We start from the raw sequence: 25,834 nt of genomic DNA, 5'->3' as shown, positions 1-25,834 counted from the left end.
CCTGAGAAATTGATTTGGGGGTGAGGTGGAGTCCACAACTTGTTGGCCAAGTGAATCTTTACTATAATGTATGATTTTCCCCTTATGACAAAGGTTCAGAGAGCAAAAGAGAAAACACACAGGGAAACTCAGCAACTCTGTACAATGATCAGCTTGCTAAGGACAGGCCATTTCTACTAACCTTTATTATAGAGATCACAAGGCTGATTCCAGAGACTTTATAAACAACTGAGGGTAAAACTCGACAGTGAGGGTTGTGAGTAAATTTAAGATGGGGACACTTACTGCTTACTGTACTTTCAGGTTAAGAACATAAGAAAGGACACAAATGAGAAGGTTTGTAATCGATCTAATGATCTCACCCAGCTACTTCTCAAATGATCCTGAGAAACTCCCACAATTCTTTGTATAAAGAAGCATTTCCTGTTCTTCAGTTCTACTGCAAATACATTCCCTCTTATATTTCCTTGGCTCTTATTTCATCATAATTTTGCTTGGTTTAAATCTGGAGAAAACTCTTCCTACAGTAAATCTACTCACTTGATCTGATGAGCCTTGATTTGTGCTTCATTTGCACACATCATGAGAACAACATCAGGAACCTCAAAACCCATTTTGTGCAAATACTTGGCTTCATGCAGGACTTCAAGGATGAGTGGATCTAGATTAACATAAAGTTCCTACATGGAGAGAGGAGAATAATTGGTTGAGAACGATGCTATAGTATATTAAGAGAAAAGGTGATAGGCATGTGCTCTTAGTTTTCATATAAATCCCCCAAACTCTTTCACTTCTAACACAGAGACAAACCAACATGAATCTCCAGAAAGGCAGGGAAATGAAGCCTTAACATCCATTTCCTTTGTAAAGCATTAACAAATTTGAAAATAGTTTGGAATTTCAATAAAGTGGATACATTTTTCCCAGACACTCTGCAGGATGGCTCTATACCTTTGTGTCAGGATGCCTGACAAGTAAAGAGGCGTTCAGCCCACGACGACCAATCTCAGCTGCCCTGCACCATCCCCGGTGATACAGCAACTCAAACTCCAGGAGCACAGCTGCCATCTTATTGTAGTTTCTAATAATCTTCTTCATTTCAGGAACCTGCCAGGATCAGTAAAAAGGTGTTGGGGTTTTATACCTGCTCTAAGACAGAACAAGCCTTAAAATCTGAACTGTGACATTGTTCAATGTACTCATAACCCCGGTTTATAATATAATGAATTGAGGGTGTATTAATATCCATGGATAAGATCATAATGATTGATCTGAACACATTTACTTGCCACACTGATGTACTCAGTTTTGGAAAGCTGTCATATACAGTATACAGACAGACCCAAAGCTAGCTTTACTATATACAGTTAACAAATTATGGATATTTTCTAGAATCCTCAATTACTCTGAACAACACAACATCTTATAAGCCACTGTTCTATTTACAATTTTTGGGACATTTGCACACTATGCTAAAAGAAGAATGGTATTGAAAGGTTATAATTTGGGTGTACTTAAATACATCCAGTACTGTACTGTATGTGTATATAAAAAATACAATTCTGCAAGATATTACCTTCTTAAAAGGGCTTCTCATTCAATTTCCTGTTGTAAAATTAATGCTGTTTATATTTTAATAGATCATACTAATAGGAATACATTTATAATTCTGTGACCGTGGCGATCAAATGCCAGTGCTACTATATGTTATGGTTTATGCAAATAAAAAGATATTGGAGAGACTGTATTCTCATTTCAAGCACCTGAAGAAATCTGCTTCCAATAAAAAAAAATTGAAATACAAACATCAGTACAGTATGTATACTTAAATAATATACATATAGATATATGCATACTTAATACTTCATGCCAACATCTGCTTCTATTTTCACAAACATTGGAGACCAACAATCTAGCAAGAAATGTCATTCTCCACTCTTACAAATAACTGAAGTAGAAACCATATGGCAAAATCAATTATTATGTTAACATTCATTAAACTTTAACAGTACCTTCAGGATTTCAAGTTTATTTTTCAGGACCTTCATGGGCAATTCAATCTTTCTGAAGAGCTGCCTGGACCACAGTATCTTCCCAGCCACCTAAAGGTTAAATAATGCAGGATTAAGTAGGAGAAGCATTAGTAAGACAACTGAAATCTGAATAAGAAGGAGAGCATATGCTATAAAATTAAATCTTTTGCCCCCTGCCATTTACCATTTTCTCCATGAAAGGGAAACATTCGTGTAATATCACACAGTCATGCCCCTGCATTTTAGTTACTCCTTTTACTTTCATTATTAATTTTAAAACAATATCTAATGGTTCTTTAGGCTTTGCTTCTATTCTCCTTGAAAGGGAGGCCCCAAAATATGTAGGAAAACATTCTCAGAGCTGCATCTTGCTCAAAGCGTGGTAATGAGTACTGGAATCAATTGCATTGCTTTTCCATTCCAATAGATTTGCTCATTTCTACTGTTTCTAATGCCAACATACAGTACATACAAACATTGTGGCGCCCTCGCCTGGTGTTGCGGCTGAAGAGCGCCCTGCTAAAGTGCGCAGTGAAAGGCAGAACAAGAATAACAGCCAGGGCAGGGGCTAGGGAGCCTCTGGCCAGCGCTGCTGACCAATCGGAACAGCTGTACACTGTGTGAGGTTGCACAGCTAACTGTAAAATAGTTATCCCCCGTTTATACCGGTGCACACTTTACCACCCTATACCCACGTACCTGTACCCGAAATGACCCTAGTGTGTTGTAACCTGCTTTGTCTTGTCTTAGTTCTTGTGTGGTTGCTGCTGAGCCAAACTAATAAAGCGCCAACTGTTTGTACTAAAACAGCGTGAATTCTTGCCTACATCCTTGCCAAGCCCATCGGGTTACAATATATTAAGCTACAAGCATCCATCCATCCATTTTCTAACTGCTTCTTCCAATTCAGGGTCATGGGAGGACCGGAGGCACAAGGACACAAGGCAGGATATGCTTCCTTGGGATGCTAGTCCATCGCGAGGCAGACAAACACAGACACGCACACACTCAAATCTAGGGCCAAGTTTCCTAGAAGGCAATTAACCTCCCAGTATGTTTTTGGACTGTAAGAAGAAACTGGAACAAGCTTCAATACAATACATTCAAACTCCCTTGTTTTAAGAACGTATACTGTATACAGTACTTACGGGAGGAATGTTACGGGGTGTGGGGGGGTTGTCCTTCTGTTTCTGGTAAAGCTTGCGAACAAGATCCAAGTCTCTGCTGTATCGCTGAAGGACAGCCAAGTACTTGTCACTCAGGTCAAGGTGATCCCCAGCAATTTTTTCAAATTTGGTTAGGAGATCCAACATTCTCTCTGTCTGAGAGGACAAAAAAAACAGCAAAAACAAGCAATATCATTTGTCAACTGAAAGAAAAAGAACCCTATTCTTAAGTAATCAAATTCTTCATATACTAAATTGTTGTTGTTGTTGTTGTTGTTGTTGTTGTTGTTGTTGTTGTTGTTGTTGTTGTTCTTATCACTTGGCAATAAGAGAGCTTTTGATTCACAGGAATGTCACAATTTTCCAATTTTCAATTTTGATGTTAAATCAAGTGGTGAAAATATAAATCTATGGTAACATTTGGACTAACTTATTTCTCCATCCAATGTACTGCCGTCCTGTCCAGGGTCTTATCCTACCTAGTAACCTAAATTTCTGGCAAAGGCTCTAGGTTGTTGTGATCCTTAAAAGGAAAAAAGTGACTTGGATATTATTATAGCTTTGAGATGCATGTGTCCTTCCCAATCACATGTTGTGTCATGTTGTGACTAAAACATGCTACATAATTTGAACAAAGATTAGGTTACACAATGGTGAAAAAGACTCACCGTTAAAGATTGCTCAAACCAGGAATCCAGGAGTGTTTGGAGTGATTGATACAGCCCTTGGATCTGGTACCTAAACTCTGTGTAGTCATTGTCAAACTAAACAGAAAGACAAAGCCATTAGAAAGGTGCATTGTATACTATGTTGGCTCTTATTTATTGTAAATATAGTACTGTATGTGGCTCTGAAAGGCATGATGATTTCTGTAAAGGAGAAAAATATATAAATGATACTCAAAAGCAAATGTGAAGCTGCTCATATACAAAATGCGATTAACTTTACCTCCTGTTTTCGGTGGTCAAGAATATTGTAGGATTTGGACTTTGTAGTGGTAACAATGGTCTGGTAGCGAATATAGATCTTCTCAATCCCTTCAATCTTCACTTGCTGAAGAGATGACAGGCTCTCAATAGTGTCAATCATGTCTGCAATCTTTTCTAGCCGTTTGCAGAAAGTGTCAAATTTCCCGAAGATGTAGTTTTCACTTAGACACCACAAAAAAAACTGTGTTTAGAGTCAAGATGTCAAGTCAACTGGGACAAAGTCATATTTCTGAATGAGAGAGATATACAATGAGTAAGTCTATTAAAAAAAAACACCATATTGGAGGCTTGGAACACTGCTTTTGATCAAATAGCTCAGATAATGTGATATTTTGTGTTCCATGTCAAAATACTGTATGTCTTTCTATCTAATATTTCTTTCTCCTTTTTTTTACTAAAACCCTATAAAGTACATTGTTGATTGTTAAGTGTATGTCATCTAATTTGTCATTTGTTTTCTTCTCATTAGGGTGGTGCTTTAGATCAATTAAAATAAATGTTAAAAAATGAAATTACAAAAGGAATCTGTAATCTAGTACATTTGATCTTTTTAACATAAACTCTAGAGTTCATTAGTCCATTGAATGCAAAGACCAAACATGTTCATAAAGCAGTTGCTTTTCCAGCTGTGAATTTACCAACTGAAGGCATGGTACTGTATTTTAGTTGAATTTCTGGGTCTAGCAAGCAACTGCTTTAATGTACCTGAATTCAAACTGCTTGTCATTTGGGTTTTCTCTGAGCTTTTCACGAACTCGCTGGAAGCACTGCTGATACTCATGATTGAGCTCCATGCACTCCTTGATCCTTTTGAGCAGCTCGTCCCTGAAATAGAAGGTGCTCATCATTCAGATTCTGAAGCAAAAACAGTGTTTAGAAATGATGTCATCATTTTAAGGAATACCTAAAGATTTTCTCTCAAATTCCGAGGGTCCTTCCCTACTGCCTATTGTGAATAAGAGCTGTTCAAGTCATTCTTTTGATACTTGTTTTATGAAAAAAATATACCCTACTAAGACTAATGAGCACTGTAGTCATTTCAAAATACAGTGTTAACATTTTAATTATATAGTCATATAAGTCTTTAAAATGAAATTATATAATTACAGTATGTTATATACATATTAAGTTAGTCAATTGCACTATAACAAGTGTATAAACTTCATATTTTCTGCTCTCCATAGTTTTCAAATCAATACATAAGTGCTGTATATGTTTTGTTTGTTTGCTTTGTTTTTTACCTGTCGTGCTCCCAGATTTTGGAAACACCCTGAGTGAGGTATGTTTTGCAAGTGCTTATCATTTGGTTGGTGATTTTCACAAAGAGAGATGTCATACGCTCAGAGGTGTTGTAGTACTGGGATATGCTGTGGATCATTCGAATGCTGTTCATTAGGCTTGGGATGTGTTCCATCATGCTGGGCTAAGACACACACACACACACAAAAAATAACTTCAGTTAATCTGAATTCTGTTGCCTTTTAAGAGACTAATAGGTGCCCATGGTCTACCAAAAGTTTAGATCAGCTCAGTAGAAAGTCATAATACAGGCAGGGGGGTTTAAAACAATTTCAGTTGATGTGGTACATCAACAATGTCAGTGAGAAAAGTATAAGAACATAAGAACAGTTATAGTCCAATATTAGCCCATTTTGCATCTACTAGTTAATTGATCCAAGGATCTTATCCAGCCTTTTCTTTAAAAATGCCAGAGTACTTGCCTTCAATAACATGGCTCCATACATCGACAACCCATTTTAAATGCATGTACTGTATACAGTTTCCACTTTTATCCTCTGGTTCATTTTGTACTGTTCATTCTGTTGTCAATGCCCTTAAGGATTTTAACTGTTGTAACTTGGCTCGTGCTGCTCCTGCATTTTAATAGCACTTACTGGTGAACACTTGCCAAGGGGGCCGAAGAACTTCTCCAGAGTGTAGAGATATTTCACATTGTCTTTAGCTTCATTAGCAGCATTAGTGATGTTGCCATCCTACGAGAAAGAGGAACAGCTCATTTTAACATAAACACATGCCTCACTAACTGGCAAAAACTGTAAATTGACAGATTACGTGAAAAAATGGATTTAGAAAGAGAAGCGGAGGATAACATGGAAAATGTGTTTCCCAAAAGAAAAATAAATAATACTGTATATTTCAATTAATGTGCTGATTTTAGATATAGTTATTATAAATGTAAGCAAACATACTGTATATCTGATTTTCCTCATTGTTTTCAGATATTGTGTCATTTACTTGGAAATCTGATGCCCTTTTTACTATTTATTACTTATTACTATTTGAATACCCTTTTTACTCATTTACACATCTAAGAAAAAAATCAAACTTTCTTTTCCTGTGTATAGTAATATGAGTGTAATGTAGTGTGAATTTTTTCTTTTCCCTTCTCTTCTTTTTTTCACTTTATTGTCTGATACGTTTCCAAGTCACTAATAAACTAAGCTCTGTGAAGTAAATGAACCGCATGCATCCTGAATATAATCAAAGAGCGTGATACATTAGTAATTGTATACAAATGCAAATACTGGGCTAGAAAAATAACATTAGGTCTACATCATAAGAAAATGCAATTTTATCTAGTATCATTGGGGCAATACAAATTTGTAAAGATAAAGAGATGTTGATGAAACATTCTCTGTAATAGTTATAGAAATCTTAAACTCTAGATTTATAAATATACATTTCTACATGATAAATTATGCAGCATTTCTTCTTTCGTGTTGCAACAGTGTTATATATGAATATTAAGGCAGATTGGCTCCCAACCAGTGACTCATGGGTACTCTTGAGCAAGGTTTATATACAGTAGTAGATAAGGAAGAGTTCCTGTGTTCTTGTGGAAGGCCTGTCTTTAAGGGGATTGTACTAACAACAAAACCCCCACTAGAGGCCGCAAATGGGCTTATATCCCTTGTTAATACAGAGCATCCAAAAGAAGTCAAATGTGTTAATTATTCATATTATTAGTTCATATTATCACATATGGGTGTAATTAGTGTGGTTGAGATTAGGAAGGAAGAGTGGTGATGGCTTCTCTGTAGTCTTTGAATTTCCACAATCTATTTTGCTGTAAATCTATTTGATTAGAAAATGCAGTTACTGGTTTATATAAAGTGTAGACCATTCAGATCACTGTAGTCTTATGTCTTAGATTTTATTTACAGAAAAGAGTTCTGTGCGATATATACTTTTTACCCTTCTGTTTTGTTTAAATAGTCAGAATCATGGAAGGGAAAAGATATTTGTTATTTCAGTTAAATCTTGTTCTAAGATTGGGCTTGACAGTTTTCAGAAAAGTGCATGTGCTGAGATCACAGGAGGCATCTTATTTGAAGTAGGGGATCTGTCAGAAGTTTTCAATTGACTTACTTGATCAAATAAAGGATTTATAAAATAGATTCCCTAACTTACCACAACCCTACAGTAACAACTGTTGTGTATTAGGGGCATAATAATTAATATAAGGATATAAAGAAGATCTAAATGTGTACCACATTTCTTCAGTCTTCCAATGCATGCCACTGTAACACCTTTCCCTACAGAATGCTAATTCCTAACATTGTTTAATGTAAAGATCGTCAATTCATAAAGACAGTCAGTCACAATTCTTCACATTGAGAAACTCAATTAAGACAGACAAGAAACATTTCATTTCTGCGGTGCTTTTAACAATAGTTTCATACAATAGGATTTTAGAACTATTTATGGTTAAAGATTAAAGAAATAACAGTCTCGCCAAAACCTTAATAAAGAAAGGTAAACCCAGTGGAATTTTACAATTTGCAACATACCAGCTGTTTCCAGATCTTCAGAGTTCTGGATTTAGCAACCTGTAGCACACCAATGACCCTTTTGACACTGGAACTTTTGATTTCATCTAAAAGACTGACAAAAACAAACACATCATCAGAAGGACATTTCACCAATGACCACTGGCCACAGAATCAGATCTGGGGTCAAAGGTAGTGACTCTATAACTGTACCCTCTACAATATCATCGGGAAACTCTTTCTTGATCAGTGGATACAATATGTAATGAAATACGTTTCTTTTATCCATTTTTGCCTGGGTCAGTGCAAGTGCTAGTGCAAAGACAATAAACAGTTAATAAACAGTGGTTGGCTTACAGGTAAACATTGTTGTTAACATTCAGCAAAATCTTTCTACTGATAAAGCCACATTTCGACCTTCTCTTGATTTGTGATGGATGCTGGTTTGATCCTATGGCACCTCTTCCGAGGCATATACAGTATTTTGTAGATATTGAATCTGAATGCATACAGCCCCTCTATGACTATTAAAGCAATGTGAGAGCGTACAGCCAAAATATAATATAAAACATAGGTATGGATTTTCTTTTTTGGATCAAATGTTTACCCTTTTTTCTATCAAAGCCACTGACCTATTGAATGTTGCCATTCTCTTCTTCCAGTGCTCGAGCTCCGCAGAGGGCCCGATGTCATCGGCCTCCTTCCGCATCTGCTCACCCTCCGTCAGGACTTGCTCGATCTGCTTGGCCCATCGCAGCAGCGCTCCTTCCAAGGCCTCCACCAGCTCTGAGTTTGCAGCTGCAAGAGAAGGTCTACACGCTGAGCCTGGTCTGACAATCATAGAATCAACTGGATGACCCCTGGTGTAACGGGAGCCAGATCAGACTCCCGTGTAGTGCGTATTTAGGACCCTATGCAGACGGTAAATCCGGAAGAGACTGGAGGAGGGAAACAGGGAAACACGGCAGGATCAGGACGGGATGACTGACGGGGGGGTGAGGCGTGATGGCAGTGGTCTGGTGCTTGGGGGGCATGGCTCAGGCGAACGTGATCAAAACAATCCAAAAGGGGAAACCAGAAAGCAACCCAAAAGCCCATAGCTGGGAGATCCATCCAAAAAGAGACAGGAAGGGGGATGAGGAATCAGGAACAAGGAAGTTAAAATCATAACGGAGCCAGGTGCTCTGAGCCCAGGACCCAGATGGTCAGGATGCCCGGGAATAAGACCTGCCTCGGGCTGCCCGCAATCCTTTAGAGTGGTCTTAGACTGGGTCTTCATTACAGAAGACACATCATTATGATACATTCATGATTTCGTTTTACGAAAAGCAAACACTGCATTTGAATGTAAGAGATATGAATACTTTACCAGCATTAGAGAAATCCAAAGGACCCTGAAGACCATCCAGGTTATATTCAACATCCTCTGTCTGTAGCTGGAATTTTCCCTCCACGCTTTGCCTGGCTGAAGACAGGCTACTAACGAACTTCTCCACCGAACTCAGGAACTCCTGTACCTGGGCACTGTTCAGACCATCTTTTACTGCACCCCAGTTCTGTGGAGCAATATCAGCAGTTTAACAAACTAGAAATAGAAGGGAAGAAACATACTCTACCAGGTGGTAATCATACCGTCCCTTCAAGGAAGCAGGGATGTCTCAGGTGTTACCTTAAATTTACCATCTTTTTCAGATGTTTTGTGCATATTGTGCCACAAGCCAAGATTTCATAAAGCAATTACCATCTTCTTATCATAAAATCTTAATAGTCATGTATTTTCTTTTCCATTGTCTCTTTCATTTCTTTTTACTGGCGGAATATATTTTAATGAGAACTTTCTGGTTGTTGTACAGTTCTGTCTGGAAGTTTGTTAACCTGAGCTATGAACAATCACGTTTGCTCTGGAGTTTGGTTTGCTCTACCACTAAAAAAGCTCAAACAAATGCTCCAAAACATCAATAAACATTGGCAAAAAGAGGAAACCAGTGTTTACAGATAACCACTTAAGGCCACTGTCTGTTTCTTATACACCTCTGTAGAAGTGAGTGAGTACCTCTTGGGATTTAAGTGCAGGTAGCATGATCTGAGCAAAAAGCTTTTCCAGGCTGTAAAGTATGTTCCCATCGGAGCACTCCAGCATTCCAAAATTCACTTCCTGCAAAGAAACCAACATTTGACAAATTCCAAAAACTGAAAAGGTTAAAACTTCTTACTTCTTCTGACCTGTTGTACTTGTAATAGTAACTCCAACTATGTTGATGACTATTCTATACTATATTTTAGAAATATACATGTTCAAAACAGTGAAGTATCTGCAAAATGAAGATGTTAACAGCTTGTTAGCTGTAGACCTTAATGAAATGTTTGGATTTTTACCACCTCTTTTAATATCAACAATAATTTAACAGAGGTCTTTGTTACTACAATATCTGTACTTTGTACATATGCACATATAAGATAAGAGATAAGATAAGATCACTATATTAGCCATATACAATTTCTTGCATTAGGAGTTCATCTTTTTGCATACCCCAGCTTGCTCTCCATGAGACATAAACAGACAGACAGGGAGAGAAGCTTGGGGTCAGAGTGCAGGGTCTGCCATTGTACAGCGCCCCTGGAGCAGTTGGGGTTAAGGGCCTTGCTCAGGGGCCCAACGGAGTAGAATTCCTCTGCCGGCCACAGGATTTGAACCGGCAACCTTCAAGCCACAGGTGCAGATCCTGTGTATGTATGACCCCTTTTAAAGACAAGCACTAACCTGGGAGACATTTGCTGTTGTTATAGCTTTGTCTGTGGTCCTAAGAAAAAACAAACATGTTCCAACTAAACCCTGCAAGATAAAAAAAAGGGACAAAGTGAAGATAAATTGAAAAAAACAATGCTGTGTTTTAGAAGATGAGGAATGACCAAGGATTACTGTATATCTGATAAAAACAAGTTGTGGAAACACTGCTCTAGGGATTACAAAAGATTAAAATTTAAATATTACATTTGAGAATAAATTGCTGTTACCAACAACAGTTTTAAGTACTATTTCCTGTGAGATTTTTGTTTTAATGTCTTCGGTATCCACATTGGTACACAGTTTTGCATAGAAATTAGTATAAAGGTAAAGGGTGCGACAGAGTAAATGAATCAGGCCTCTCTTACCTCAGCAGAGCCACTGGTCACAAAGAGCTTCTTCTGTGCCTGTGTCACTACTGTGTGCACACTGGAGCTGTCAATCCAGGAGGACATGCTTTGCTTGTGCTAAACAGGACAGAAATTGACTTTAAATAAAAACATTTCTACACCAGAGAAAAAAGCGGCCCAGATAACTGGCAGGTAGGTAAGCTCATTTTCTAGAGAGATATTGTATGCAAAGATACCTATTCAAAATAGATATATCTTAATATAAATACCCAAAAAGACACATAAGAATTCAAAAGGCATGAAGAGCTAGCAGTAATTAAATGCACAATAAGATAAACTAATACTTCTTGGCATTTATCATGTAGTATATCTGTTCTTTAAGGTGCCTTGCTTTCCATTTCAAGGTACTGCATACTGTACCTGACACAACACCAAAACAAGAATACCAATGTGTCTATCCCTGTGTGGTAATCTTCACAAAAATAAATTTATAAATGGAAAGGATCATTACCATTCTTACTTCTTGGTAGAAGAAGAGGAGTTTCTTTGTTCCATTTGGTGCAAAGAATTCATCGATCATGTTAAACTGGTGGAACAGAAAAGATTAACTTCAAGCAATACAAAACTGACTGAAATCCACATGTATTGTACAAATCTGGTGATAGTAATTTATCTAGTGTACTGTATATACCGTATTATAGAGGTCGTAAAAATAGACAATATTCACTATGACAATATAATGACATTATAATGAGAACAACAGCACCTTACAGTTCACTAAACATCATACAGATTCCAAATTATTCATTAGACTTAATACCTTTTCATCAGAAATTACCGCCTCCTCCACCTCTGTCTCTCCCAGGCCCACGCCGTCAGCCAGCTTGACAATAAGGTACTTGTGTCGGGCATCTAGCAGGGCCCGGCGCTCATCCTTGGTGGCCTTGGCCTGTTTGGCCATCTCCTTCCTCGCTTCATTTGACAGCACTGTGGTCTTTTTACCAGGTGTCTGAAGCACAAACACGTCACCAGTTTATGTGAGCTGACGGGGGGGGTGTAGGTGCAGATGCATCGTCTCATACAGACTACCACACTGGCTAGTCTATGTATGATTTCACTAATAACAAATAACAGTATTCATCCTCCTTCTTCAGAAGAGTGGAGTACTCATCTCTGGTGCAGGAAACCATTAGGTAGATTTCCAGGAAAGGGCAATAAGCAATCAAACCTAAATGATATACTGTATATGTGAAACCAGACATACTCAGAATTAATCTCCACTGAATGATTCTGACTTCCTTTAGTGTCATAAAGTTGTATTTCCTTAAGCACACAGACCATCAGCCTGTAATGGAGTCCCGTCATACAGTCTCTAAAAAAAATCTCAGTATAACTTTTGGAGACTGAATAGTTGGGGTACAAAACTCTTGTACAAAACATTTGTACATAAACATACAGTATGTTGAATATGTTTGAAAAGAGTAGAATATTCAGTATACAGATATAAAATACTGAGGTCAACTAGCATAAGTACAATAGATCCTTAGATCAATCATCTTCAAAAAACTAAAGAAGCTAGATGTGCTGATTAACTTCCTCACATTAATTGACTTTCTTAGGTTCTTACTCAGGAAAAAATCTGTAAGCCGAGGCTGTTTCAAAAACATAAAGGCTGCACTCACTGGTGTGGTCATTGTAGGAGATGATACAACAGAGGCTGCTGTGTGACTTGTGCCTTTGGGTTTCTTGGAACCTAAACGCCTGTGCCCTTTAGCTCCCTGATCTGTAAATACAGTACGTAGGGGGAAAAGTTATTCATTTTTATGACAAAATATTTTCTCAAAGTCGAATTACTGTTTCGTACATTTTGATTATTCTTGTCTACTTTATTCATCACATTTTGTCATTGTTGCTTTCACTCTTAGTGATTGAGGCATTACTTATGTTTTTATAATGCTACCCCAGACAGTTTACCACAGAAAAAACACAGTAAAATCTAATGCACTGCATAGTAATCTCAGGGAAGATAATATTTGGTTACAAAAAAGGCTTCCTTTTCCCCTTTAATCTAATTATTGTGTGCTACAGATGTAGGGAATAATAATTTCTTCATGTTTAAATGAATGAGGATACACCACATAAACTGTAATGCTTAAGAACAGAACATTTCTGAGTTCTAATCACCAGGCAAGAGTGGCAGCTTTGACACAGAAAAAAAAGGAATTGTGCAGCAACAATTTTCAGTCCTGTAGTGTGAAATCATAACAAAATCAATCATTTCACATAGGAAGAAAGAGGACCAAAAAATGTCTGAACTTATCATTTTTTTCACTCATATACTGTGTGCCTAAACTAGAATATAACTGAAAGTCTAGTCCATCATTATCTCAGACGTCATTGTGGAAATAGTTTGGCTATTTTTTTTTCTTTCTCAGTTAAACTAAACTATGATACATGGCAGGGACTTACCTTTCTGTATGTTGATAAGAGGAGGGGCGATGCCCTCATTTGTAAGTCTGGGTGAAGCTGCTTCACCATCCTCTTTCTCCCCGGCCTCTGTGTTCACTTGCTGTTTCTCTACATCCTCTGTGCCCTCCTGTGATTTCTCTTCAGCATCAGTGCCCTCCTCTTGGGGACCTGATAGCTCCTCCCCAGGACCTGTCTTCTCACTGTCAGACATCTGTAATCACATATTATTGAACATTAGTTCACTTGCACCCCTAATTTCGTAAAGGCTAATCACTGTACTTGGGTTCTAATTCATAATATAATCTGCAAACTGATTAGTTTAACACACAGAAAGATATTGGATCCCCATAAAGATCAGTATGCCACATATAATAATGTTGGAAAAGATCTAAAAAAACACAGATCTCCAGTAACCGAGATATTTTACACTACACAGCTGTATTGCAGTGACAATTTCATTTGCCACTGCAATAAAAGGCCGGTTGCAAAGTCAAGTCTTCAAGGTGAAAAAAGAAACCAGGTTGTTTTCAGACGTTAGGCAAAGCTGAAGCTGGTGAGCGCAGAACAGGGACACGAGACCTCCAAGAAAATCCAGGGTGTTGATGGACCAGTAGGTGGTACTCTTCCCCCTGGACAACAGTTTTCAAAGCAATGCTCAAATATGGTGCCTGGATACTCTGAGATGTAGGAGGTGCGCTGCCCTCAGCTATGTAGTGGAGCTGAATTCAGTGGCTGATGAAGTGGGTACTTCCGATATTATATGTACAGTATAGTGATTTAGGATCCTTGCTATATAAGGATTAATTATTATAATAATAGCATGCAGGTTAGGCTCTGAATTAGTGGTACAAATAGCCCATTAAAAACATGATAATACTTTTAGTACAACTTGAATTGAAAGACATCATGTCATGTTTATGAACGAAATAATATTTAAAAAAATGGGGAATGATTATTAGAGTATAGGTATAAGAATATAAGAAGAGTTACAAATGAGAAAAGGCCATTAGGCCCATCTAACTCATTTGTTTATTTTTTCAGTAATCAACCGATGATCCAAAGGTTACTTCCTGACAAAACCTAAAGGTACTCCTACAGCCCCTTGTGTAAAAAACTGTCTCCTGTTCTCAGGTGTAAATGCACTTCCTTATAGCTTCAACTTGTGTCCTCTACTTCGAGTTTTATTGTTGTTTCTAAAGAGGTCCACTGAGGATTCTGAATATTGTACAGTACTTTAACGAGGTCCACATGTCTTCTCTGTTCAGTTCTTTTAGTCTGTCAGTGTAGAGCATTCCTTTGAGCTCAGAAATGTATCTGATATTGTATAAAAATGTTGTGAGCTGTGTGATTAAAAATGCAGAATGATTATCTAAGATGATATGTACATAAAAGCCAAATTTTAAAAAGCACACTCTGGTGAGTTCACAATTGTGTGTATGCATAATATGAAACCTCAGTAGTATGTTTTCTTGCCTTGTCTTGTACATAAAATACACGAGGTAAACAGTCTGTATTAGGATTAAGAAACCATTGTGGACTGAAACCATTTGCCTTTGAACAATATAATGATAGTCTCAAAGCAGCTAACCAATCAGAGAATGGCTTAGATATGTCATTGTGACCTTGACTCACAATAGCAAGAGAACCTAGTCACCCTTCTGAAATGAAGGTATTGTGAAGAAAAGTAACTGAATAAATGCAATTTAAACCTTAAGCAAAACACAATTATGCACTTAAATGGCCAACATAGGGAAAAATGATAAAAATAGACATTCTCATGCTTAATCTGTTTACTATTTAAAAAAAGTAAACATCCTAAATAAAAATGAATATGTAGTTTCCACGGTTCCACTACCCAGTATCATGTTGCCCTAGAGCAATATACAGTAGGGTTTAATACAGCAGTTTCATGCAGTCAAATACCCATAAAAGAACAAATTTCCATCAGGACTATAACGATTAAAAACAGACATCTGATTTCACCAGTATGGAAAAAAAGAAGAAAGGTACTTGTATAATTTCTAAATATTTACTTAATATAGTATGTAACAAGGTTCTGTCAATCCATTATCAGAAACCTTCATTAAGCAGTGCGCAAGGAGGAACTTGCTACAAAGATAACATTCAGTAACATATTTGTGCAATGTCAGATAGGATAGTTTGCCAGAATTTCCCTGGCAAGCTCATCATGAGATATGCTCAGTAACTTTGGTTTATTTGAATACTTTATGTATCTGTTTTACTTGACCTGATCAAAAGCCTCATTTTCTAAGAATGACTTGACATCTTGATGAAATAACCTGATTAAATGACCATTTCACAAACACAACACAAGAGAAACTAATATAGAGTATCCTTCCATAGCGACAAGCTGCTTATTCTTGGTAAGTGTTGTGGCTAAAATGGATTCTAAGAGCTATTATTTATTATTAGACCAAAACCAAAAGTATGTCCAGTTTCAGAAAGCAGGAAAAGTTCTATGAGAAGGGAAAAGCGTTTACAAATTAAAGTGTCATTAAAGAACAAAAGTTGTTAAGTGCCGTCCAAGTCGCACACAAACAATAACAGAATGCAGAATTACTGAGGGCCTTCATTCAATTTAAAGAAAACTTAAGACATTCTCATTTATCTCAGCCTTCTTGGTTGTTACCTTTGCAGAAAGCAGAGCTCAAGTAGTCCTCCTGTCTGTAATCCACCTGTCAGTATTTTGTCAGTGTTTGTTTCTCGCAGCTCTGTAAACCCTCTTTCCTCTGAAGTGCGAACTCTGTTTGAAAAAAAATCCTCACTCCCCCCTCCCTCTGTCTGTCAGAGTTTGGGTGCTACCATGGAAACTACTGTAATGCAACTTGAACTAAATCCAGCTCACCCATTCTTGCCAAGCCAAGAACATTTACTATTTTACTGATACTCTCTGACTAGAGTGTTGCAGGATAAAAGACTACAGTACAGGCTCCATTAATCTATTAAGATGGTACAGTACATTTGCCAAAATTACGTGCATACACCTACTTCTACACATCTGTTCCTTGCTTTCATTGTTATTCTTCCAATTTTATTCAAACCAGTACACTTTGCAAGAAACAGTGCTATAGCAACCCCATACAACAGAGTGGCTCAAGGCATACTCAGTTGTAAAACCAGTAGCACAGCATTTTGTTTTAAATTCTGAAGTCTTATAGGTCCTTACAAGTAAACACAGAAATGATCATTTAAAATGACTAAAATATATTTCTTGTAACCCACTGAGACAACAATGTACTGAACATATTTGAATCCACTTTAATGCATCAGGTCTATTCCACACATACACACTTTGTTGAAATGTCCTGCTTTATGAAGAATTTGGGAAGGCGTTTATACTTAGTTATGATGCTTGAGGCTAATGTTATACTTCTCGTTCTTGTCTGGTACGTTTTGCTGTGCTTTGATGGTATTGCTCACTTGGCAAATACTTTCATTTTATTTTCTTACGGTGAAGAGAAGGGAAGTAACAAAAAATGATGTGTATGACTTAATCAAAACAAAGTTATCTTTATGGAAAAGGCACTGATGAAGCAAATAATATATGAAATGTCACCCCAGGAGTCGTAAGTTAAAAAACAAGAGAGCGTAAGGTAAAAAAAAAACTTTTTTGAATTTATAGGTACAGTTTTGTCAGTATTTTTTTTTTTTTTTAGATTTTCATTGCTACGGTAACTGGTAGATGAATAGCTGTATATTTGACTCCCTGTAGGTAATGTGCTGCTCGGAGCCGCCAATAAAGGCTTTCTGATCATTAGTGAAGTCTTTGTCAGGCTGCAGAGAAGCCTCTAGGGGGGTAGTGCTGTTTCCTAGCACCTCAAACAAACCTTGAGAGGTGCATTGACACGCGATATGCCAGATTTCTCCCTTGTCATTATCGAATAGGATATGCTGATATGAGACCGAGTCCCCGCACCCACCCATCATTAAACACTCATCAGTTTAAATCTTTAAACTTAAGAGTATTAGGAATAGCTTGCAAAAGCAATGCGGACATGCTTTGACGATTAATACGTTAGCTGAAAACAAATCACATGAGCGATGTTATATATAAACATTAAACATGGATTCAGCATCAAATATACTGCATAACATATACGAAGCTTCACCGAGTTGTCTTTTTTTTTTGCTGTCTAAATGTGTTTTCGCATAATGCTCTTAAAATACATTCAGTCTTTGTTGATAATTCCTTGGACAATAGGAAAGCAGGGTGTGGGGGCTACTGCTATATTTCATATGACATTAAAACTCTGAAAACTCTGAAAATGTACTTAAATTGTTCGCAGTTAGCTCAACATTAGTATGTCACCGTAGACTGAAACGATCAACCTCAAGCCGATTACTTTTTATATAATCTCGGTATTTTAATCATAATTTGGTCTCATTTGAAACTGCCATGAGGCCACCGTAGAACACAGACGCATTTCGAACGAGCTGTTTGTGATTTAACTCCCGGAAAATCAATCAACCATGTTTCCATGGCAAACGCAATTTCCTGGGAACCTGCCGTAACCAAGGAGCTGGATTGGAAACTTTGGATTTACTTCCGGGTGTATGTCACAGTTTCATGTTTCCCTGACTTCTCTATACCCACGATTTTTTTTTAATTTATTTCTGCTCCCGATTTAACGTCGGTGCAATATTCGACCTGTGAAAAGCGTCCCACATTAAATGATTTTCACTTCAGTTACTTTTGCTTTGTGGGAGCAGATCCGGCCAAGACTCTCCTTGGTAACGACGCTTTAAGCAAACAATTTGGTTTACAACAGGTAGTGGCTGGCACACAGCACTGGTTGACAGTTTGTGATTTAAACAAAAAACCTTTGGCAAAAAAGATTCACAGCACGGAAAAAACAACAGTTCACGGCCGATGGCAGATGACAACAGGCGAGGAGACGAGGATGAACGGGGTCCGGGAGCCGCTTACCAGATGTTTGTGGTGATGGAGGATCTGCTGGATAAACTGAAGCTGTTGGATTACGAGGAGGAGGTGCTGAGGAAGCACAACATGAAAGCTTTATCACGGTAACTAATGGTCATGCTTCACTAAACTGTCAACTGAAGGTGCAAGTAGACTTCAGCAGTTTATAAACCCAGATTGTATATCTTAGTTTTATTCCGTCTATAGTGGAAATCGTAGAAAAATAAAGTTACGGTTTTTTGTGTTTTGTGTTTCGTCAAATTACGGTCACCTACCGTGCATATGAAGTGCATATGAAGTCTCTAATACTCCATGAAAAAATACATCATTTTAAAAAATGCTTAAATTTGCCCGTAAAATCAAAAAAAATCACAACCATATTATTTGTTTTGCTTCTTTTATGATATTTATAGAACATCATTTGAGAATGTGTGTTAGATTAAAGGGTATGGTGGAAATATGAACGAGGGAGTAGTTCGTTCATTTGTTCATCGGTCTCACAGTGTTACTCTCTAAAGTGTTTGTGGTAATACAGTAGCTGTAGCTGTCTCTGTCTCTACCTGGGAAACATTCAACAGCTCCACGACGCCCTTACCGTACATACTGTACCTTGGCTTGACTCTACCAAACTGCACCTGGGATGTCATTTGCTAGGCCCGTGTACCTGTACTGTACACCAATTTCATGCGCAATATACTGTAGGGATAGCATTTCTGCCCATCAAGGTAATTGTCCCACATATTGTTTTTTTAAGGTTGTTCATTTACCTTCGTGAGATGGGGTCTGCTTTTTTAACTAAAACATTCTATCATGCTTCATGCTGTCAGTGCTTTATAAAGATTGCTGGTACTGTAGTATTTTATGAGAATGTTGTAGTCAAAGCTATACACAATTCAGGGTACTGTTAAAGCTAAATGGTGCATTTTCTAAGAACTGCTAAAGAGAACTGTAGTAAGCAAGCTTCACCCTTTTCCACGTTTAATGAACTAATGTTTGAAGAATATACAGTTATTATAACTGATATAAAGTATGTGATCATCAGTAGTCAAATAAATCATGTAAATGTCTCTGAAAGGACACTGACCCAGTTTAGGGTGATTTAATAGAGGATTTCATTGCGATGTGTTTTTTTCTTTCCTTTTCATTTTGCACCAGTGCATGTGTCTTTCTATGATATCTTATCATCTCGGAGTCTGTCAGTGCTCTAAAGCTCATTGAATACCCTTCAAGATTTAAGTAATGATTTGTTTATATTGTATTTCCTTTAGAGAGAATTCTAGGGTAGAATAATTGTTAATAATCACAATGAATCCTATTTTGAAATAACTAATATCAAACCTCTAAAACAAACAGAGCATAGAATCAAATAAGATAAGGACAGACACTTCACTAGCCTTTAAAGGTAAACGGTCATAAACCACATTAATTATGCTGCCAAGGTCTGACTGCATGCTGAATTTTCAGAGCCATCAGGGTGATTTAAAAAACCCCTCTCTTTTCAGTCACTACTTCGCCCTTCCTACAAATCCAGGAGAACAGTTCTTCATGTTTACCACCCTTGCCTCGTGGCTCATCAACCAAGCTGGGCGACCCTTTGAGCAGCCTCAAGAATATGATGACCCCAATGCTACGGTCTCGAATATATTGGCAGAGCTCAGGGCTTTTGTAAGTATACCTGCAATGCAGGTGGCTAACCAAATATGCTTGTCTCTCTTTTAAGCAGTGTTTCCCAGTGTCTGCTTTATCACACATGAATAAATGTACCATTGAATATGAAAGCAGATAAAGATTGTTCCCTGATTTTGTAATCAGCGTCAGAACCAAATGGCATTCTTGATGTTACTTTCCATTTTTTAACATACGAGTTTTAAAAGCCTGCCTTACAACAAGAATAAACTATTTGAGATTTCTAGTAGACTTCAGTGGGGTGCTGTCAGCATTTCCTGTCCCCAAAAAAAAAGTGTCATCCCATAGTCTCCATATTAAAACTAACTTTTATTTATTTATTAATAATTATTTTTTTACTTATTAATTGAATTACTCATATTTGTGTGCCTCAAAGTGGAAAAGGTTCAGAGACACTTCTTTAGAGTAGAGGTTCACATCTATCGTCCTGAAGGGCCAACTATTCACAGGTTATACAGTACATGTCCTTTTCAAATAGGTATATCTTAAAGGCAGGGAAAATTCCATTTTAATAGGTATGTTAGCTGAAATGTATCCAGCTGACATCTGCAGAAGATTGAGTAAAGTAAAAAAAACTATAACTTTAGCCGGAACATTAACACTTTTAAAACTGTTTCATTTAAACAAAAGTAGGAAACCTGCTGGATTTTTGCCTTCAGGGACTGAAACTGTGCATTTATGCTGTAGTGGAAAGGTGTCGAGTTGAAGGTTTTTCTTTGTTTTAATGTTAGGGTGGATTAGTGGATTTCCCTCCTTCCAAGTTGAAAACAGGCTATGGGGAATATGTGTGCTACGTGCTGGATCGCTTGGCAGAAGAGGCACTGAAAAGGACGAGATTCACCTGGAAGAAGTAAACCTAAAACAGTTATCTTTTGCACTGCAAAGCAATGATAGCAAATTGTTAATTAGACACTTTCATGGAATGGAACAGGTCAAGGTTCTTCCCATGATGAAAGGTACAGTAAAGAAACACTTTGTTTTGGCTGTGGAGCCTTCTTCTGGTGTGAGGGAGAGAAGGAAAGTAGCAATTTTTTTTTTATTCTGCATTTTGTATTTTTTTTATTTGCTACATGGAAACATGGGATGAACCTGTTCCTTCGCAGCCTACACATACTAATGCAGCTCTCTGCTTGAATACTTTTATGCATGGAATACAAGGGATTTCATGCTACTTACTGTACAGTACCTGGAAAGATTTGTTTTTTCTTTGCTGGAACATTTAAGATCCCTCATTGAACGAAATTCTGTCTGAATGATGTTCCAGGCCGAGTTACCCCAAAGAAGAACTTGAGGAGGAATCTGTGATGGATGATGATGCTGAACTGACGCTGAGTAAAGTGGAGGAAGAAATGATAGTGAGTATCTTGCACTACTTTAAGTTACTGATGTCTTGACCTGCTTTTGAGAAGTAGGATGTATTAGGAAGTATTTCCTCACAGACCTCCCTTTAGCTTTGGTTTTAAAGATGATGCAGCTGTTACAGTGGTGGACGTTCACAAAGCCTCCATGACTGAAAGTAGTGCTAGGCAGTTAAATTCTGTATATCACAGGACAAAATCAGCTCAGCTGTTTTTTAGCTGCTTTTATTTTTGAATAAAGTATACTGATGATAATTTAAAAAAATGGTTTTCTGTACTTCTGCAAAAATAACATTTGAGGAAAATAAATCCTTATCACAAGTAAAAAGAATATAGTATGAAATTACAATAGTTGTGTTAATAACCTGTGCTTGCTCTTTTGCTTTGACCTTAACTATGGGGTGCTGATTTCTCAAAAACGCATCCTCATTGATAATTTTATTTTGTAGGTTGAACCGGATGACTATGAAGAAGAACATCTCATAGACTTGGAAGCACTGAAGACAAGGACAAATCAGAGTGTAAAACATTTTTTTTTTTGCTTTTCTTTAAGACAGAATGGTGTTCCTTTAAAGTAGTCTTCTTATTACAAGATATTTACACAAAAAAACAGGTCAGAACATCCAAAATGGTTTCAACATGTAATATTTTGCCATGTTATAACTAGCTGTCCTTGTTTGAGGTATATTTCTGTTAATACTTATGTTTTACTTTTTCTAATGTGAAATACAACTGACATAAACACTGCAAATAATAATTGAAGTCTGAAGTGTTTCATTGGAATCTTACATGAATTCATAGTTTCCATGCAATCACAAAATGTTTTAAGACAAAGTATGTTAATTAAATTGATTTTATGAATTTATAGGAAACAGGTGAATCCTTAAAACCAGATGATATTTTGGAATCCAATACAGATGCTTCAGAATGGAATTTGGAAGTAGAGCGTGTTCTTCCACAGCTGAAGGTCACAATCAGAACTGATAACAAGGTGAAGATATTTCTTTCCTATACACACATACTGTATGCAATTGCAAGGCATTCTGCTGCCATAAGAACCAAACGGGGCCAAAACACTTTCCTGTACTGTAATTCCACACCTAGCAGCTAGAGTGCGTTGTTTTGTTCTAAGACGTAAAATATTCCTGAATGCAGTAACTTTTTATCAATACATGTAAATTTGTTTTTTTTCCTCAAAAGCAAAAACATAACAGCCAGAAGTAGGAGGTCATTTGGCCTATCTAGAAAAATACTATAGTGTATATGATATGGTGTAGAAATACTATACAAGTGTTTTATGTGTCCGTTCTTAATGGACAATTAAAGATTTACCAAACAAAATGAGCTTTGTTTGTTCAAATCAACCTTATAGGTAGTTAAGCCTTTTTGTCTAAAATTTGCAGGATTGGAGAGTTCATGTGGACCAGATGCACCAACACAGAGATGGAATCGAATCATCTCTGAAAGAGACAAAGGTATTTTTTATTCATGAATGTTTTTAAAAAGTACCACATTTTACACACAGATATTAGTATTGTTGAAAAAAATAATTCTTCTAAAATTGGGTGTTACTGAAGTATATTTATGGATTTAAGGATTGTATGGCATGAATCAAGTCTCTGGTTTGTTTTGCTTTTCAATCCATTTATTTTTCAGGGTTACCTCAACAAGCTCCAAGAAGAAATTGGTAAAACTCTTGAAAAAATTGGCAGTCGAGAGAAGTACATAAACAACCAACTGGAACATTTAATTCAAGAATATCGAGCTGCACAGTCACAGCTCAGTGAGGTGACAATATTGTTCTGTGTTGCTGTGTCTTATAGGATATCTCCTTTTATTGGTGTTAACTTTCTGAGCACCTTCACGGAACAACAGCTGGTTAGCGAAATGCTACAGTATGTTCACTGGATCATGAGGAAATTAATTCCTTGTCTAAGAAACAGTAGAACATTATCATGCCATGGCATTTTGCAAAACTGAAATGTAATGCTCTGCATTGTTACTTAAAAACATTATAAAAGTATTCCACTAAACCCTGGACACTTAAATATATATGACACTCAGCATACTGCTTATTGATAAAAATATTTATATAATTTCATGCATCAAGCAATAACAAATTTACTTCTCTAAGCCTTGTAATAATATGACTACAGTATTTTTCATCTAGTTGATCTGCTGATGGCCTGTGAAAAGTTACTATGAAATTCATTTAAAACTTCTTTTTATTATACAGTATATTCACTCATATTTGGAGAATATGAGCTCTTATTCACACACACACAAAAAAACCGAAAAGGCTTAAATGTTTATTGTTTGCAAAGTTTTGGAAAATGTTTTTTCCAAATAATTTTCTTATGAAGTACTCTCACATATTTTACATTTTCTGTGCTTCTTTGTGTAGGCAAAGGAACGTTATCAACAAGGAAGTGGAGGAGTAACAGGAAGGAGCAGGGTTCTGTCTGAGGTGAGGGAGTTATATAAAACAGAAAAATCTACCAACAAAATCTGAGATAATTAAATTTATGTTCATAGATCTATCTAGATTCCAAAGTACTGTGATTAATTAATGAAACGGGTTTCCTGGTAACCTGTTCCAATAAACATTTTTTTTACAAACGTATATGGATATGTCTGAAGAGTAACCACCATTACCATACCCTAGAGAAGATGCAATGCCAGCAGGATGTTTTCAGCATTCCCTGGAACAGATAATTGAAAGGAATCCCCTGCAAACTGTGAAACAACAATTCCTGTCATTAGCCTGGGGCATGGGGAATGGCATCTCTGTGATGGTATCATCTAGTGCACAAGTATCATTTGCTCTTCACTTTCAGAATAAGTTTGGTATCATGAAAAAAAAAAGTCATGTTGTGATTTTTCATTTTATTTTATTATTTGTGTAATAATATTTATATTAAAAGAGACGAATCTCCATTTTGTCTTTGAGTAGGACAATTAAGAATGTAATATATTAAATTAATTTGATTAAGAAAGCACCTTTTATGTCTTGATTACAGAAATCACCATACTGTACATGCTTTATATTACTTCTTGGAAATGCCCTACAAGTGAGTTTTTTTTTTTCAGATTACAGAAGAATTGGAAAAAGTTAAGCAGGAGATGGAAGAAAAAGGCAGCAGTATGTCTGATGGAGGTAAGATATGAGGTGTAGTTCTGTTTAACCTTAACTGCTGGCCATACACCCATAGTTTTCAATTTTGCAGCAACTATTAATTAAACATTCTCTAAAATATACAGTATGCCATTTCTTAAGAAAGTTCTGCTTCTAAGCATTGTTAAATGGCTAAAGTTAAATATTCATTCCCATATTTTCTAGCAAGTGCATTCTCAAACACACCATAAGCCTGATAGTATCTCCTTGTAAGATGTGCAGTTTATATATTTGTATTAATTATCTTTTTAATACAGCATGACATTTCATATCATGAAAATCATGATTTTTAAGTCTTATGCGTGTAAGTCTTGAAGGGAATCGCTACATTGCTTTTTCTTTAGGAGAAGACTAAAGAGCTCATTTTGTATCTGCTGTATGTTTCAGCTCCTGTAGTGAAAATTAAGCAAAGTCTGACGAAGCTGAAACAAGACGTTGTTCAAATGGACATCCGGATCGGCGTAGTGGAACACACATTACTTCAGGCAAAACTTAAAGAAAAGTCCAACATGACCAGAGACATGCATGCCACCAATATTCCAGAGCCTACCATTAGTAGATACTAACTGTTCATATTCTCTTAATTCATTGTACATTTTCTTTTTGTTCCAAACAAATTCTAATTCCCTTTTTGCATATTCCTGCCTACTGTACTGTATGTCTCTTTGTAAGTTTATCTCTATGTACTGTAATTGTAATCAGTTTTTTTAATAAGATTCTATGTACTATATATTTATTCCAATTAAAAAAAAAGTATGCTTACTGTGTTTAAAAAGTTTCCTGGCTTCAATTCTGATATCCACAATGCAGAGGTTCAAAGCTAACAGGGTGCTGGTTACCCCACAAAGAAAGGGATGCAAAACCACTGTATTTCCCATTTGTACCATCAGAAAAGCGGTTTATGAGGGTAAAGATTGGCATAGTCAGTATACATCATCTTCAAGAATATACAGTAGTTAAATTAAAACCAGATGAATCTCACATCCACAGTAGATTTCTTCCACAACATAAGAAGATGTGAATTTGCCAAACAGCAACTACAGTAAATGAAAATGTGTGTGTGTTGTACAAAATATACAGTATATTGATA

General features: G+C 36.8%; 2 protein-coding genes across 2 annotated transcripts in view; one reads left to right on the top strand and one right to left on the bottom strand.

Annotated features, from left to right (window-relative positions):
• dnah5l (dynein, axonemal, heavy chain 5 like) overlaps nt 1-16,491 on the bottom strand; it is a 150,447-nt gene extending 133,956 nt beyond the window's left edge. Inside the window, exons 1-20 of the mRNA XM_088643938.1 lie at nt 16,234-16,491; nt 13,584-13,794; nt 12,797-12,897; nt 11,935-12,123; nt 11,626-11,700; nt 11,133-11,231; nt 10,741-10,812; nt 10,033-10,134; nt 9,349-9,535; nt 8,612-8,777; nt 8,001-8,094; nt 6,084-6,182; nt 5,430-5,611; nt 4,894-5,013; nt 4,148-4,349; nt 3,868-3,963; nt 3,182-3,355; nt 2,013-2,102; nt 952-1,107; nt 541-680 (exon numbers count right to left, since the gene is read on the bottom strand). Of these exons, the coding sequence (XP_088500064.1) occupies nt 541-680; nt 952-1,107; nt 2,013-2,102; nt 3,182-3,355; nt 3,868-3,963; nt 4,148-4,349; nt 4,894-5,013; nt 5,430-5,611; nt 6,084-6,182; nt 8,001-8,094; nt 8,612-8,777; nt 9,349-9,535; nt 10,033-10,134; nt 10,741-10,812; nt 11,133-11,231; nt 11,626-11,700; nt 11,935-12,123; nt 12,797-12,897; nt 13,584-13,794 (2,555 nt within the window). The 5' untranslated portion in view covers nt 16,234-16,491. The remainder of the gene's footprint in view (nt 1-540; nt 681-951; nt 1,108-2,012; nt 2,103-3,181; nt 3,356-3,867; nt 3,964-4,147; nt 4,350-4,893; nt 5,014-5,429; nt 5,612-6,083; nt 6,183-8,000; nt 8,095-8,611; nt 8,778-9,348; nt 9,536-10,032; nt 10,135-10,740; nt 10,813-11,132; nt 11,232-11,625; nt 11,701-11,934; nt 12,124-12,796; nt 12,898-13,583; nt 13,795-16,233) is intronic.
• Nucleotides 16,492-18,120: 1,629 nt separating this feature from the next.
• Nucleotides 18,121-25,519, top strand: ift57 (intraflagellar transport 57 homolog (Chlamydomonas)). The gene is made up of 11 exons (XM_088643937.1): nt 18,121-18,629; nt 20,028-20,190; nt 20,943-21,061; nt 21,476-21,566; nt 22,019-22,090; nt 22,438-22,560; nt 22,973-23,044; nt 23,226-23,357; nt 23,974-24,036; nt 24,660-24,726; nt 25,132-25,519. The coding sequence occupies exons 1-11, from the start codon at nt 18,475-18,477 to the stop codon at nt 25,308-25,310; spliced, it is 1,236 nt and encodes a 411-aa protein (XP_088500063.1). The 5' UTR covers nt 18,121-18,474; the 3' UTR covers nt 25,311-25,519.
• Nucleotides 25,520-25,834: the final 315 nt, after the last annotated feature.

This window comes from Lepisosteus platostomus, chromosome 8 (genome assembly GCF_059453375.1).
Source record: "Lepisosteus platostomus isolate fLepPlt1 chromosome 8, fLepPlt1.hap1, whole genome shotgun sequence".
NCBI lineage: Eukaryota > Metazoa > Chordata > Actinopteri > Semionotiformes > Lepisosteidae > Lepisosteus > Lepisosteus platostomus.
The sequence above is the reverse complement of the archived record's forward strand: the minus strand, read 5'-3'. Positions and strand labels throughout refer to the sequence as shown.